The sequence below is a fragment of the Lynx canadensis genome, chromosome E3 (genome assembly GCF_007474595.2).
Source record: "Lynx canadensis isolate LIC74 chromosome E3, mLynCan4.pri.v2, whole genome shotgun sequence".
Taxonomy (NCBI): domain Eukaryota; kingdom Metazoa; phylum Chordata; class Mammalia; order Carnivora; family Felidae; genus Lynx; species Lynx canadensis.
The window spans coordinates 16,612,705-16,628,021 of NC_044318.1; the positions used below are offsets into that span (position 1 = coordinate 16,612,705).

The window sequence follows — 15,317 nt, forward strand, 5'->3', positions numbered from 1 at the left end:
AGAGAGACAGAGAGTAGAGAAGGGGCAGAGAAAGAGGGAGAGAGAGATTCTCTGTGCTGTCAGCACAGAGCCCGATGTGCTGCTTGTACTCACAAACCCTGAGATCATGACCTGAGCCAAAACCAAGAGTCAAGACTCTTAACCTACTGAGCCACCCAGGTGCCCCATGAAATAAGTTTATTAACCAAATGCCAATCAACAATTGAATACCCTCATACCTACCACTCTTCTCCTCCTATAGACTCATGGCCATCTGAATCTCAATGCAGCCACAAACTCAAAGAACCTACCCTAGTTCTTGTTTCATGCCTTTATTTCTCTCATGGTTAATTACCATTCATCTGGTACCCTAAGCCAAGCAGCTGCTACTCCTCCTTCCAAATCAGTTCCTGCATCTTGTAAATTTGACTTTCTACGTGCCCCTTGAGTCCCTCTTCTTCTCCAATTCCATCGCCATTGCCTTACTTCACATGTTTACCATCTCCTGAATGGACTTGCCCCAAAGTCTTCCTAATTCTGGTCTTGTGTGTGCCCACTTTACTCCTACGCAATTCATTCTCCATAGCTACTGTTCTTTCTAAAATGCACATTCTATCCTGTCATTATGCTGCTTGACATGATTTAATAACTCTCCATTGCCTACCTGGTAACATCTGAACTTCTTTAGTTTGTCATGGAAGGTTTGAACTATCTTCCCTTCATTGTTTTCATACTCTGTGCTCCAGGAGTAGCAAGTGGTTTCCTATAAGGTTCATGATCCTTCCCATTTCCTGGCTTTTGTGCACATTGTTTCCTATGTGTGGAAACCCTTTTCCTCACACCTAACCTCCTGGCCAACTATTGGATTTTCAGGTCTTAACTCTAATGTCACTTCTCAGGCAACCCCACCCTGATGTCCCAATTAGGTACTTTCTTTTTTGAGCTTCCCTAAAAAACATGTATGCATTTTTATTTTAACCTGTACTATGTTGTCTGGGTATATCATTTGTTCATAAATTTGTCATTCCCATAGGACTATGTATGTTCCTAAAAGGCAATGACTATGAGATAGTCATGTCTGTACCTCCAATTGTTGACATATAGTAAATGCTCAGTAAAATATTGGTTGAATTAATTCATATCCCTACCGTTATAATAAATCATTATATTAAGTAAGCATTCTTAATTTATCATAATAATTACTTGCAATTGAGGAGAGTTATACATTCCATATCATATATACATATAAATTATACACTGGAGTAGCAGAACCCACTTTTACAGTTTTTCTTTTTTAACAAAATGATAGCTTTCATGAATGCTGCTATACTCATTGTCTTAGTAAGGGGAATGTTGGATTTCCAAGACCAGAAATCCATTCATATTAGTTCAATTAAGGAAGGATAATTATTGGATGTCTACTGAAGAATCTCACAGAAAAAAAAGTGCAGAAAGAGCAACTGGCCTCTGCAAGGGAGGCGGGCAGCTTCTTTCTCTATTTCTTTTGCTCTAAAGCCATAGGGCTTCTTGTCTCTGCCTCTCTCAAGCATCTGTTCTTTTGACATCTGCTAACACATGATTTCTTTGCTGCCTTCATTTTGGCTGACATGTGGCTTTGGTTTGCCACACAGATGCCTTAGGTCCTAACTCTGTATGTCCTCAGTCTCTTAAATCAAATATTTGAGGCAGAATCTGATTGGCATGGCTTGGGTTAGGCCAGTCAGATGTGGTCAGAGGCAAGTTCATCTGGTACAAACATGGTTACTGAGGTTACAGAAAGTAAGGCAGAGTCTCTTAGAAGGGAGGATGAAAGGGAGGCAATAAATGGTAAATATAATATACTGACAATTCTGAAAATAAGCATTACCTACCACCTAGAGGGATGGGTAGATGGACTAGGCTTTCAAATCCTGTTGCCAAACTGAATGATGGGAGTTACTTCTTTTGTCCACCAAACAAACTTCTGTAAAAATTTTGTCCTTTCATGTAGATCTGTTAACAGGGAGAAAAGGGGCTACGAGTGTCAGTCTTTTGACCCTTCATGCAAAAATTGGTAATATCATCTTATACACCCTATATCACAAACATGGTAATGAGAGGCCTCCCCCAAGATTTAAAGTAACATTTTGTTCCCTGACAAGAAATAATGTAATGCTTCCCAGAATGATTAATTTGGACAGGAAGCAGTTTTAATAGGTAAGATTGATCACTATTAATAGGTTCTTTTAAAGATAGGATATGAGGAGAGGGTCCAACATGGCAGAGAAGTAGGGGGAATCAATACTTCCCATGCCTCTCAAACAAAGAAGTGTAGAAACTAAAGGACTTTGAACACCAGAGCCTGGGAGGAAAAGAGACTGAATCTACCAGGAAGAAAATGGGAAAGCTGGAAAAAAGATAGGTGGGTAACTGCGAATTGGGGGAGATAAAAAAAAGGCTGCATGGGCACGGAGGGGAGGGACCCCCTTCTGCAAAGAGACAAAGGGAAGAGAAAGAGTGGCTAGGGAAGCGCACGACTGTATCTAGACAGGAGAAAGACCTCGTACTGGGATTGAGACTGAGAGGGATCTTATCTCTAACTGCAGGGCTTTGTTCCGACTGGGGCTGGCTCCCTGTTCACGCACCTGGGGTGGAGGGGAGCCAGCCCTGGATGTGGTGGTAAGCCAGAGCTCAGTCCACAGTTGGAGAAAGTGGTTCCCTCCCTGGAGGGCTGCATGATAGTACAGAACCTGCCTGCATCCTCCACCCCTTGGGCACAGTGGCTGGGCCAAGGGCGCAGTCTGCAGGAGAAAAAGGCAGCTGTCTCCCTGGAGTGCTGTGGGAAAAGACAAAGCCTGCCTGCATCTGCCACCCTGTGGGCTCGCAGCGAGGGCAGCAACTGAGTCCGCAGTAGGAGAAGGCTGTCCTCCCTGAAGTGTAGAGGCACAGACAAAGCCAGTCGAGACCACATATCGCCGCACTGAGAGGCGCTTCCCCAGCGCTAAAGCACACTGAGCTGGACTTTGAATCCTAGCCAAGCACAGAGTCAGGGGAGTTGGCAGAGTGGAGCCAGAAGGACCCCCCCCCCCCCGTCTGCTCCCCGGCACAGTGAGGACTACTCAAACTGAGTCCACCAGGTCTGGCTCTGTGGAGAAGAGACTGGGGAATCACCATTCCCTCCGCCCCCCATCCCACCACCACCACCAAAGTGAGGCCTCAAGGATCACTCCCAGGGCCCATAGTGGAGGTGGGTTCAGAATACGCCAAACCATGCCTCCTTGCACTGGGTAACTGCGTATGCAATTGATTGGCACAGACCCTGAAGACAGCTCCTCCCAACAAGCAATGCAGCATTGCCTGGATTAACTCTAGGTCAATTATGGATATATAGATATATTCTCCCCCCACCCCCAATTTCTTCTCCTTATCTCTTCTCTCCCCTAGGCTGGTTACTCTGGTTATTGGGCTGTCTAAACAGACATATTTAATCCATTGTCTTGATACATGTTCTACACCTCCTTTACACTCCTTTCTCTCTCTCTGGAATAATCAAGCCATATAATTTCTCTGTCTGGGTAACTTTATCTTCGTTTCATTTCCCCCACTTCCTTCTTTATTTTCCTTTCTCTCTCTCTGGATTAAGCCTTTTAGTTTCTCTGCCTAATCAATGTTTATTTTTTCTCCCCCCCGCCCCCACCACGCGTTCCTATCATTTCTCTCTTTGTATATGCTTTTCCATCAGCACTGCCTCCACTTTCTTCTTTACCTGTAGTTGGTGCTTTTGGGTTTTTTGTTTTTAGTCTTTAAGTTTTTGTTTATTTGCTTGTGTTATTTGTCTGTGTGTTTGCATGTTTTTGTCTCCTGTTTGTCTATCTGTTTTCCTTTGCAGGGCCACTCCAAGGAACAAATCAAAGCACATCTGGTGGAGGGTCCAAAATATTATTACGAATAGGGTAATAAAATAACCAAAGTCACAACAACAGAGAGCAAGTAACAATCTCTGAAAAAAACACCTCCTGAAGGGCCAGGCCCTGGGCAGTGTATGACCCTCCTTTAATATAGCAGTGCTCGCAGGTGCAGGGCAAACAACAAACATTTAAAATGCATAAGGGACAGAAAACTAGCCAAAATGATGAAACGGAAAAATTCTCCTCAAAACAAATTACAGGAAGTAGTGACAGCTAATGAATTGATCAAAACCGATTGAAGCAATATAACAGAACAAGAATTTAGAATAATAGCCATAAAATTAATTGCTGGGCTTGAAAAAAGCATAGGGGACAGCAGAGAACCTATTGCTACAGAGATCAAGGGACTAAAAAATAGTCATGATGAATTAAAAAATGCTATAAATGAGGTGCAAAATAAAATGGAGGCTGCCACAGTGTGGATTGAAAAGGCAGAGGAGAGAATAGGTGAATTAGAAGATAAAATTATGGAAAAAGAGGAAGCTGAGAAAAAGAGAGATACAAAAATCCAGGAGTATGAGGGGAGAATTAGAGAACTAAGTGATGCAATCAAATGGAACAATATCCCTATCATAGGAATTCCAGAAGAAGAAGGAGAGAGAGAAAGGGGCTGAAGGTGTACTTGAACAAATCATAGCTGAGAAGTTCCCTGAGGAAGGGAAGGCATCAAAATCCCTCTGGGGAAGGAAACAGGCATCAAAATCCAAGAGGCAGAGAACTCCCTTCAGATGTAACTTGAATTGATCTTCTGCACGACATATCATAGTGAAACTGGCAAAATACAAGGATAAAGAGAGAATTCTGAAAGCAGCTAGGGATAAATGGGCCTTAACACACAAAGGTAGACACATAAGGGTAGTAGCAGACCTATCTACTGAAACTTGGCAGGCCAGAAAGGAATGGTAGGAAATCTTCAATGTGATGAACAGAAAAAATATGCAGCCAAGAATCCTTTATCCAGCAAGTCTGTCATTCAGAATAGAAGGAAAGATAAAGGTCTTCCAAAACAAAAAAAAACTGAAGGAATTCATCACCACTAAACCAGCCCTACAAGAGATCCTAAGGGGGACTCTGTGAGTCAAATGTTCCAAGAACCACAAAGGACCAGAGACACCACTAGAGGCATGAAACCTACAGACATCACAATGACTCTAAACCCATATCTTTCAATAATAACACTGAATGTAAATGGACTCAATGCTCCAACCAAAAGACATAGGGTATCAGAATGGATAAAAAAACAAGACCCATCTATTTGCTGTCTACAAGAGACTCATTTTAGACCTGAGGACACCTTCAGATTGAAAGTGAGGGGATGGAGGAAAATCTGTCACACTACTGGAAGTCAAAAGAAAGCTGTAGTAACCATACTTATATCAGACAAATTAGACTTTAAAGGCTGTAACAAGAGATTAACAAGGGCATTATATAATAATTACAAGGTCCATCCATCAGGAAGAGCTAACAATTATAAATGTCTATGTGCCGAATATGGGAGCCCCAAAATATATAAATCAATTAATCAAAAACATAAGCAACCTTATTGATAAGAAAGTGGTAATTGCAGGAGACTTTAATGCTCCACTTATAGCAATGGATAGAACATGTAGACAGAGAACAAATAAAGAAACAAGGTCCCTGAATGATATATTGGATCAGTTGGACTTGACAGATATATTTAGAACTCTGCATCCCAAAGCAACAGAATATACTTTCTTCTCGAGTACACATGGAACATTCTCCAAGATAGATCACATACTGGGTCACAAAACAGCCCTTAATAAGTATAAAAGAACTGAGATCATACCATGCACACTTTCAGACCACAATGCTATGAAACTGGAAATCAACCACAGGAAAAAGTCTGGAAAACCTCCAGAAGCATGGAGGTTAAAGAACATCCCACTAAAGAATGAATGGGTCGAGGTGCCTGGGTGGCTCAGTCAATTGAGCGTCTGACTTTAGCTCAGGTCATGATCTCACACTCCGTGAGTTCGAGCCCCACATTGGGCTCTGTGCTGACAGATCAGAGCCTGGAGCCTGCTTCAGATTCTGTGTCTCCCTCTCTCTCTGCCTCTCCCCCGCTCATGCTCGCTCTCTCTCTCTCTCTCTCTCTCTCTCTGTCAAAAATAAGCATTAAAAAAACAGTTTTAAAGAATGAATGAGTCGGGGCGCCTGGGTGGCTCAGTCAGTTAAGCATCAGACTTCAGCTCAGGTCATGATCTCACAGTTTGTGAGTTTGAGCCCCATATCAGTCTCTGTGCTGACAGCTCAGAGCCTAGAGCCTGCTTCAGATTCTGTGTCTCCCTCTCTCTCTCTGCCCCTCCCTTGCTTGCAGGCTCTCTCTCTCTCTCTCTCTCTCTCTCTCTCTCTCTCTCAAAAATAAAATAAACATTAAAAATTTTTAAAAAAAGAATGAATGGGTCAACCAGGCAATAAGAGAAGAAATTTAGAAGTATATGGAAACAAATGAAAATGAAAACACAAGAATCCAAACGCTTTGGGATGCAGCGAAGGCAGTCCCGAGAGGAAATTACATTGCAATTCAGGCCTATCTCAAGAAACAAGAAAAATCCCAAATACAAAATCTAACAGCACACCGAAAGGAAATAGAAGCAGAGCAGCAAAGACACCCCAAACTCAGCAGAAGAAGGGAAATAATAAAGATCAGAGTAGAAATAAACAATATAGAATCTTAAAAAACTGTAGAGCAGATCAATGAAACCAAGAGTTGGTTTTTTGAAAAAATAAACACAATTGGTAAACCTTTAGCCAGGATTCTCAAAAAGAAAAGAGAGAGGACCCAACTAGATAAAATCATGAATGAAAATGGAATTATTACAGCCAATCTCTCAGAAATACAAGCAATTATCAGGGAATACTAGGAAAAATTATATGCCAACAAACTGGACAACCTGAAAGAAATGGACAAATTCCTAAGCACCCACACACTTCCAAAACTCAAACAGGAAGAAATAGAAAACTTGATCAGACCCATAATCAGCAAAGAAATTGAATCAGTTATCAAAAATCTCCCAACAAATAAGAGTCCAGGACCAGGTGGCTTCCCTGGGGAATCCTACCAGACATTTAAAGCAGATATAATACCTATGCTTCTCAAGCTTTTCCAAAAAATTGAAAGTAAAGGAAAACTTCCAGACTCCTTCTATGAGGCCAACATTACTTTGATTCCCAAACCAAACAGAGACCCAGCAAAGAAAGAGAACTACAGGCCAATATCCCTGATGAATATGGATGCAAAAATTCTCAACAAGATACTAGCAAATTGAATTCAATTGAATATAAAAAGAATTATTCACCATGATCAAGTGGGATTCATTCCTGGGCTGCAGGGCTGGTTCAGTATTCACAAATCAATCAATGTGATACATCACATTAATAAAAGAAAAGATAAGAATCATATGATCCTGTCAATCGGTGCAGAAAAGGCATTTGACAAAATGCAGCATTCTTTCTTAATAAAAACCCACAAGAAAGTCGGGATAGAAGGAACACACTTAAACATCATAAAAGCCATTTATGAAAAGCCCACAGCTAATATCATCCTCAATGGGGAAAAACCGAGAGCTTTCCCCCTGAGATCAGGAACACAACAGGGATGTCCACTCTCACCGCTGTTGTTTAACACAGTGTTGGAAGTTCTAGCAATCAGACAACAAAAGGAAATCAAAGGCATCAAAATTGGCAAAGATGAAGTCAAGCTTTCACTTTTTGCAGATGACATGACACTATACATGGAAAACACTATAGACTCCACCAAAAGTCTGCTAGAACTGATACATGAATCAGCAAAGTAGCAGGATACAAAATCAATGTACAGAAATCAGTTGCATTCTTATACACTAATAATGAAGCAACAGAAAGACAAATAATGAAACTGATCCCATTCACAATTGCACCAAGAAGCATAAAATACCTAGCAATAAACCTAACCAAAGATGTAAAAGATCTGTATGCTGAAAACTATAGAAAGCTTATGAAGGAAATTGAAGAAGATATAAAGAAATGGAAAAACATTCCATTGCTCATGGCTTGGAAGAATAAATATTGTCAAAATGTCAATACTACCCAAAGCTATCTACACATTCAATGCAATCCCAATCAAAATTGCACCAGCATTCTTCTCGAAGCTAGAACAAGCAATCCTAAAATTTGTATGGAACCAAAAAAGACCCCGAATAGCCAAAGTAATATTGAAGAAGAAGACCAAAGTGGGAGGCATCACAATCCCAGACTTTAGCCTCTACTACAAAGCTGTAATCATCAAAACAGCATGGTATGGGCATAAAAACAGACACATAGACCAATGGACTCGAATAGAAACCCCAGAATTAGACCCACAAAAGTATGGCCAACTCATCTTTGACAAAGCAGGAAAGAATATCCAATGGAAGAAAGACAGTCTCTTTAACAAATGGTGCTGGGAGAACTGGACAGCAACATGCAGAAGAATGAAACTAGACCACTTTCTTACACCATTCACAAAATTAAACTCAAAATGGATAAAGGACCTGAATGTGAGACAGGAAACCATCAAAACCCTAGAGGAGAAAGCAGGGAAAAACCTCTCTGACCTCAGCCGCAGCAATTTTTTACTTGACACATCCCCAAAGGCAAGGGAATTAAAAGCAAAAATGAACTATTGGGACCTCATGAAGATAAAAATCTTCTGCACTGCAAAGGAAACAATCAACAAAACTAAAAGGCAACCGACGGAATGTGAAAAGATAATTGCAAATGACTTATTGGACAAAGGGCTAGTATCCAAAATCTATCAAGAACTCACCAAACTCCACACCCGAAAAACAAATAATCCAGTGAAGGAATGGGCAGAAAACATGAATAGACACTTCTCTAAAGAAAACATCCAGATGGCCAACAGGCACATGAAAGGATGCTAAACATCGTTCCTCATCAGGGAAATACAAATCAAAACCACACTCAGATATCACCTCACGCCAGTCAGAGTGGCTAAAATGAACAAATCAGGAGACTACAGATGCTGGCGAGGATGTGGAGAAATGGGAACCCTCTTGCATTGTTGGTGGGAATGCAAACTGGTGCACCTGCTCTGGAAAACAGTGTGGAGGTTCCTCAAAAAATTAAAAATAGATCTATCCTATGACCCAGCAATAGCACTGCTAGGAAGTGCAAAGGGATACAGGAGTGCTGATGCATAGGGGCACTTGTACCCCAATGATTATAGCAGCAATTTCAACAATAGCCAAATTATGGAAAGAGCCTAAATGTTCATCAACTGACGAATGGATAAAGAAGATGTGGTTTATATATACAATGGAATACTACTTGGCAATGAGAAAGAATGAGATATGGCCTTTTTTAACAACGTGGATGGAACTGGAGAGTGTTATGCTAAGTGAAAGAAGTCATACAGAGGAAGACAGATACCATATGTTTTCACTCATATGTGGATCCTGAGAAACTCAACAGAAGACCGGGGGGGGGGGAGGGGAAGAGGGGAAAAAAGGTACAGAGAGGGAAGGAGGCAAACCATAAGAGACTCTTAAATACTAATAACAAACTGAGGGGTGATGGGGTGGGGAGTGGGTGATGGGCATTGAGGAGGGCACCTGTTGGGATGAGCACTGGGTGTTGTATGGAAACCAATTTGACAATAAATTTCATATAAAAAAATTGAAAAGAAAAGAACAGAACAGAAAAAGGAAATTTAATAAAATAGGATATGAATAATTTTTTAGCAGAAATTAATTATCTAAGGGTAATGTGTTTAAACAAAGTGCTCCTACTAGGCATCAAATACTGACTGTGAACTTGTCATTAGAGAGTGCCTTTAAATTATTAACAGAAGACTGTTAGGCCATGGCAGGAGAATCACTTATCCCCAGGTGGAACATCTCTAAGGAATAACCTTGGAGATAAAGCCTCATAAATATTGCTGCATTGCCTGATTAGAAAGGAAAGATATTCTGAAGAGCTTTGTGTTTTGGTACTGATTGTCTGCTTCCTGAAGAACTCCACTGAGGGGCTTATCCTTTCCAAAATGGAAAGACGAGTCAGTGTCAAGAGTCCAGGAATGAGCAGGTATGTGTTATTCAATCTTCCCTTCCTGCTGTGAAGCTGGGAAGAGCAAAAACCATTGTGAAGTGTATACTTTCCAGCCCTCTCCTGAGGGTCTGGACCTAAGAGTGGTGGAGTCTGAAATATAAATATGGATACATGTAGATATAGAGATACAGATATAGACATATTCTTGAAAGTCAATTAATCCTTTGAGAAAATAACAGCTAAAATTTGGTCAGCACTGTTCTATGCTCTTTATACATTTTAACTCATTTACTCCTCATTAATCTTATAGAATCCTCATTTTACAGTAGCAGAACCTGAGACTCATGGAGATGAAGTGGCTTGTCCAAGGCCAAGCTATAAGACTATTTGGCTCCAGGACACACTCTTAACCATTACACTACACTTACAGTGTAATTTACAGCAGGGAGAAGTAGAAGTACAGAAAAGATGAATGCCTCGATCCTTCCCTTTGGAGAGAAATCATAAAACATTCACGTATGTTTTAAAAGGTGCTGGACTGAAGTTATTAAGTGTACAGCTCTGGGGTCAGGCTACAGGGTTCAATCTCTGCACTCCCACTTTCCATTTCAGGGATCTTTGGCAAGTAATTCATAGATTTTGTGTTTTGTTTTTTTTTTGGGGGGGGGTAGGGATTAAATAAGTTAAAACATGCAAAACACTTAGAATAGCATCTGACATTTAGCCAATAAATGTTGGGTAATATTACTCTACAATCCAAACTCTCTTTAAAAAAAATGGGAAAAAAAAAACTCTCTTCAAGCTGAACGTTATGAATGGTCTTCAGATAGAAGATAATTATCCAGCATTTAACATGCTTTCATAGTAGGTCAAAAGGGTCACAGATTTTAAGATCCCTTGAAAGGCAAAAGCCAAATAATTAATGGAAGATAAATAGATATCTAGACTGTTAAATGGAATGGTAAACTCATCCTGAGACATAAAGTACACATGAGCTATCTATACTAGCTAACTACCATGATAAAGGAAATCCTTCCTTCTATACATAGTTTCTTTTCTGCCCCTGTAGGGACAGTTTTAATTCCAGGAACCACCCAGCTGACCCAGAGAGACATTCTCTACAGACTACAGTCTTCAAAAGCAAAGTGCATTATCACCGATGAAGTTTTAGCCCCCGCAGTAGATGCTGTTGCATCTAAATGTGAAAATCTGCACTCCAAGCTAATTGTGTCTCAGAAACCCAAAGATGGATGGGGGAACCTCAAGGAAATGATGAAGTGAGTAGCCATAATTGTTGTAGAACAGCTTTCCCAGAGGAAGGCAACACTGAAAAGATATTCAACCCACCAAGTGATCAGAAAAATGAAAAGTAAAATGAGGCAAAGGGAACAACTAGTAATTATGGCTGCACCAACAACGTCAACTCTGAGGCAGGAAAGAGGTTGGAGTGTTTTTTAGAGGTTAGGATCTCCAGGAAGCAGGCCCTGAGATAGAGATTAGTTGTGTAAGAAGTTTATTAAGGAGTTGTCTTGGGGTCAACACCTATGAAGGAAGGGGAGGGATGTGCAATTGGGCAAAGGAAGAAATGTATCTGCCATGCGCTCCCACTGGGACCTCTGGGGCATGGATAGCCCCTCAAAGCTATTCCCAGATAAAATAAGAGATCCTGGCCTTTATATACCCATACTGATCAGTAACTGGGTGTGGCCTATCCCTAGAAGGAGAGGTGAGTGACCTTGAGCAAGGCAGCTGTCTTCAGCCAAAGCAATCTCTAAAAGAGAGCTGGCTCCCAGCAGCTGTGGGAAGTAAGTCCTTCATTCCTGCAGCAGGATCTAGGAGGTGTCTCACAGCACCAACCACAGAGCTGTTATCATCTCCCAGAGAAACAGAGAAACACAGTGAATTCTTCTGTGTAGGCTATATCAGTACCTTGCTGATAACAACACTTCTGGTTATAAATAAGATGGATGCAATTATAAAACTGAGTTACACTGATGTCCATCCCTGCTATGGAATGCTTCCGGGGTCACTTGGCACTATGGCCATGTACTGGTTCTATCTTAGCTTTAGGCTGGCAGCCAGTTCCCTCTAGAATGAAGTTCCTACCTTTACTCAAGGATTTGGAAGCATGCTTGCAACTATGGATTTGTTCCTACTGCCTCTAAAATAGCCATCATTTATTGAGTTCTTACCAAAAGCCAAGTACTGTTCTAATTAAAATAATGTTATAATTGCAATAACGGGTAACATTTATATTGCCTTGGTTAGGTGCCAAAAACTGCTCCAAGCGTTCACATATATTAACTCATTAAAATGTCACAATAACCTAAGGAAAGGGTGCTATAGTAATACAGATGAATAAGGTCAAATGCTATGATCTGGCAGAGCTGGGCTTCAAACCCAGGGAGTCTGGCTTCTGAACCCACACTCCTAAAGGCTATGTTTACTGCCTATAGTGGTGAAAGATTGGTATGATAACCCCACCTTAGTTTTCAAAAGCAACTGTATTTACAATGAAGTGATAAATACACTGCTCTAGGTAATATTTTTAAGGAAGAAAATTATGAAATCATAGACTAAGTACCTAGTCTACCTGTTAGGCTTTGAAAACAGCTTCTTGGGAGCCTGGGTGGCTTAGTCATTAAGCATCCAACTCCAGCTCAGGTCATGATCTCACGGTTGGTGAGTTGGAGCCCCACTTCGGGTGAGCCCTGCTTCCCTCTCTCCTCTCTCTCTCCTCCCTCTCTCTCTCTCTGCCCCTCATGGGATTCTCTCTCTCTCTCTCTCTCTCTCTCTGTCTCTCTCTCTCTGACCCTCTCTCACTTGCTCCCTCTTGAAAGAAAGAAAGAAAGAAAGAAAGAAAGAAAGAAAGAAAGAAAGACTCTGACCCTCTCTCACTTGCTCCCTCTTGAAAGAAAGAAAGAAAGAAAGAAAGAAAGAAAGAAAGAAAGAAAGAAAAGGAAAACAGCTTTTCTACAATTCTCGTGGCCTGGATTTTCTAATTCATTCATTCTCAGCCCAGTACTCCCACATAAAATCTCTGTGTGCAGTGTTTACCTCCTCTTAGCTGCCCTAATGTGGGGCCTGTTAGCAGCCCAGTTATCCTTCAGAACTACAGCTGATCCTTGAACAATGTGGGAATTACCAACCTGCCTTATACTGTTACCCATGACTTCTACTAACATACTCAATTTTTTAAATGCTTATTTATTTTGAGAGAGAGAGAGAAAGAGCACATGCAAGCCGGGGAGGGGCAGAGAGAGAGGGAAAGAGAGAATCCCAAGCAGACTGCACACTGTCAGTGCAGAGCCTGATGTGGGGCTCGATCTCAAGAACTGTGAGATCATGACCTGAGCTGAAATCAAGAGTCAGATGCTTAACCATTGGACTGAGCCACCCAGGCACTCATATCACTTTTAAAAAAAGAAAAGAAAAGAAAATCATATTTGAGAACATCCACAGTGAAGGGGATGGGGCAGTTCTCACATAGCCATCATTATGAGATCATAGAATCCTCATTATGCTGGTGTTATGATCAAACTCTTGAGTTTTTTTATCTATTTATTTTTTTAAATTTATTTATTTATTTCTGAGAGAGACAGAGAGAGAGCATGAGCAGGGGAGGGGCAGAGAGAGAGGAAGAGAGAGAATCCCAAGCAGGCTCCACACTGTCAACTCAGAGCCCCACATGGGGCTTGATCCCACAAACCATTAGATCACTACCCTAGCAGAAATCAAGAGTCAGACACTTAACCGACTGAGCCATCCAGGCACCCTCTTCAGTTTTTTAAAAATGCATCAAGTCTTCTTTTTTGTATAGTAGAAAAGCTATGAAACCAGCCCATAAGTGGGCTTTGATGACAAAATTTAGTTTGATTCCAGAAAGTACCTAAGAAGATAGAGAAAGAGATGCTTTTTACCTTGGAATTCAACCCAAGTCTCTGAGGCCTGACTCATAAGGTGAAGAGGTCCGAGTAGATGGTTTCTCGAATACTTGGCTGTGGTTAAAAGTTCATGGTGCTGTGTATCATGTGCAGAATCATTGTAGTTCTTCCTTTGTAGACAGGCCAGTGACAACCACACCTGTGTGAAAACAAAACACGATGAGATGATGGCCATTTACTTTACCAGTGGAACAAGTGGAACTCCGAAAATGACCGGACACACCCATAGCAGTTTTGGTTTAGGATTATCTGTAAATGGAAGGTACCTTCACGGAACTGCAGCTTGACATGTCAAAACTGCGGAGGTGATGATTCATTTATTGGTCTTTTAAATTTGTTTTTCCTACATATATCAGGATGATTCCTTGTTTTCCCAGGTTCTGGCTGGATTTGACACCTTCAGATGTGATATGGAATACCTCAGACACAGGCTGGGCAAAGTCGGCATGGAGCAGCATCTTTTCTCCGTGGATCCAGGGAGCATGTGTATTTGCACATTACTTGCCGCGTTTTGAGCCAACTTCCATCTTTCAGGTAAGGCAGGGAACAAGAGGTCGCCATTTAGCAATGCTTTAGCAGCGTTCCTGACAGGACTGCTGAATACAGCAGCTTGCAGAAATCAGAGTGAACAACATGATTTAAGGTATTTCACACCTGGTAAGTCATTTATCCTGAAAAGATATACAGGCAAAAGGTGTGAGTGCATTTATGTTAGAATAAACAATGTTTAAGTTGTGCTGTGCCCTAAATAAACATTTAGCAACTTATTAAAGTTGTAGTAAGACTAAGAGTTTACTTCTAAATTGCAGACACTTTCTGAGTTTCCCATCACCGTCTTCTGTTCAGCGCCGACTGCATACCGAATGCTTATACAGAATGATATGACCAGGTAAGAAATGTTGGTAAATAGGCACTTAGTGGGGGTAGGAGAGAGGAAGAGTAAGCCATAAAAGAAAGGATCTTTCTGCCTAAAAACAAAGTTCCACACTAGTAGGTACAGAATTTAACAGTCTCTTCACCCCCTTCTCCTTCTTGCTTTCATTCTTTAAATCATAATTATTACATCCAGGGCAGGCTCCCCCAAGAAAGGTGAGAAAAGGGACGGTTTAGTCACAGGTATGCCCCTGAGCCCAGAGGTTATGGATAAGAAAGTGTTCAATCTTTTGGATGATGAATGTTACATGAGCTGAGAAAGTAGAGAAATTACTCCAACTTGGAGCCCTGTCCCAGCAAATAGGAAAAAAGGATGAATGTCTTTTACTCTTGATTCCATTTGACAGGGCACATTGGTAAATATTTTTAAATCATTAAAATTGCTAAAACTTTTTGAATAGGGAATATTTCATATGACATATAATTCAATAGGTATATAAGATTATAGAATGGAGTCTCCCTCCAA

At 41.0% G+C, this 15,317-nt stretch overlaps 1 protein-coding gene across 3 annotated transcripts in view; it reads left to right on the plus strand.

The window, feature by feature from the left end:
* The window catches only part of ACSM3 (acyl-CoA synthetase medium chain family member 3), a 57,467-nt gene that overhangs the window by 30,144 nt on the left and 12,006 nt on the right, over window positions 1–15,317 (plus strand). For 2 of the 3 annotated variants that reach the window (XM_030301328.2, XM_030301327.1), the window contains exons 4-7: window positions 11,044–11,251; window positions 14,037–14,180; window positions 14,296–14,452; window positions 14,728–14,807. In XM_030301328.2, coding sequence (XP_030157188.1) covers window positions 11,044–11,251; window positions 14,037–14,180; window positions 14,296–14,452; window positions 14,728–14,807 — 589 coding nt within the window. The remainder of the gene's footprint in view (window positions 1–11,043; window positions 11,252–14,036; window positions 14,181–14,295; window positions 14,453–14,727; window positions 14,808–15,317) is intronic. The other variant, XM_030301329.1, reaches the window with a different exon arrangement.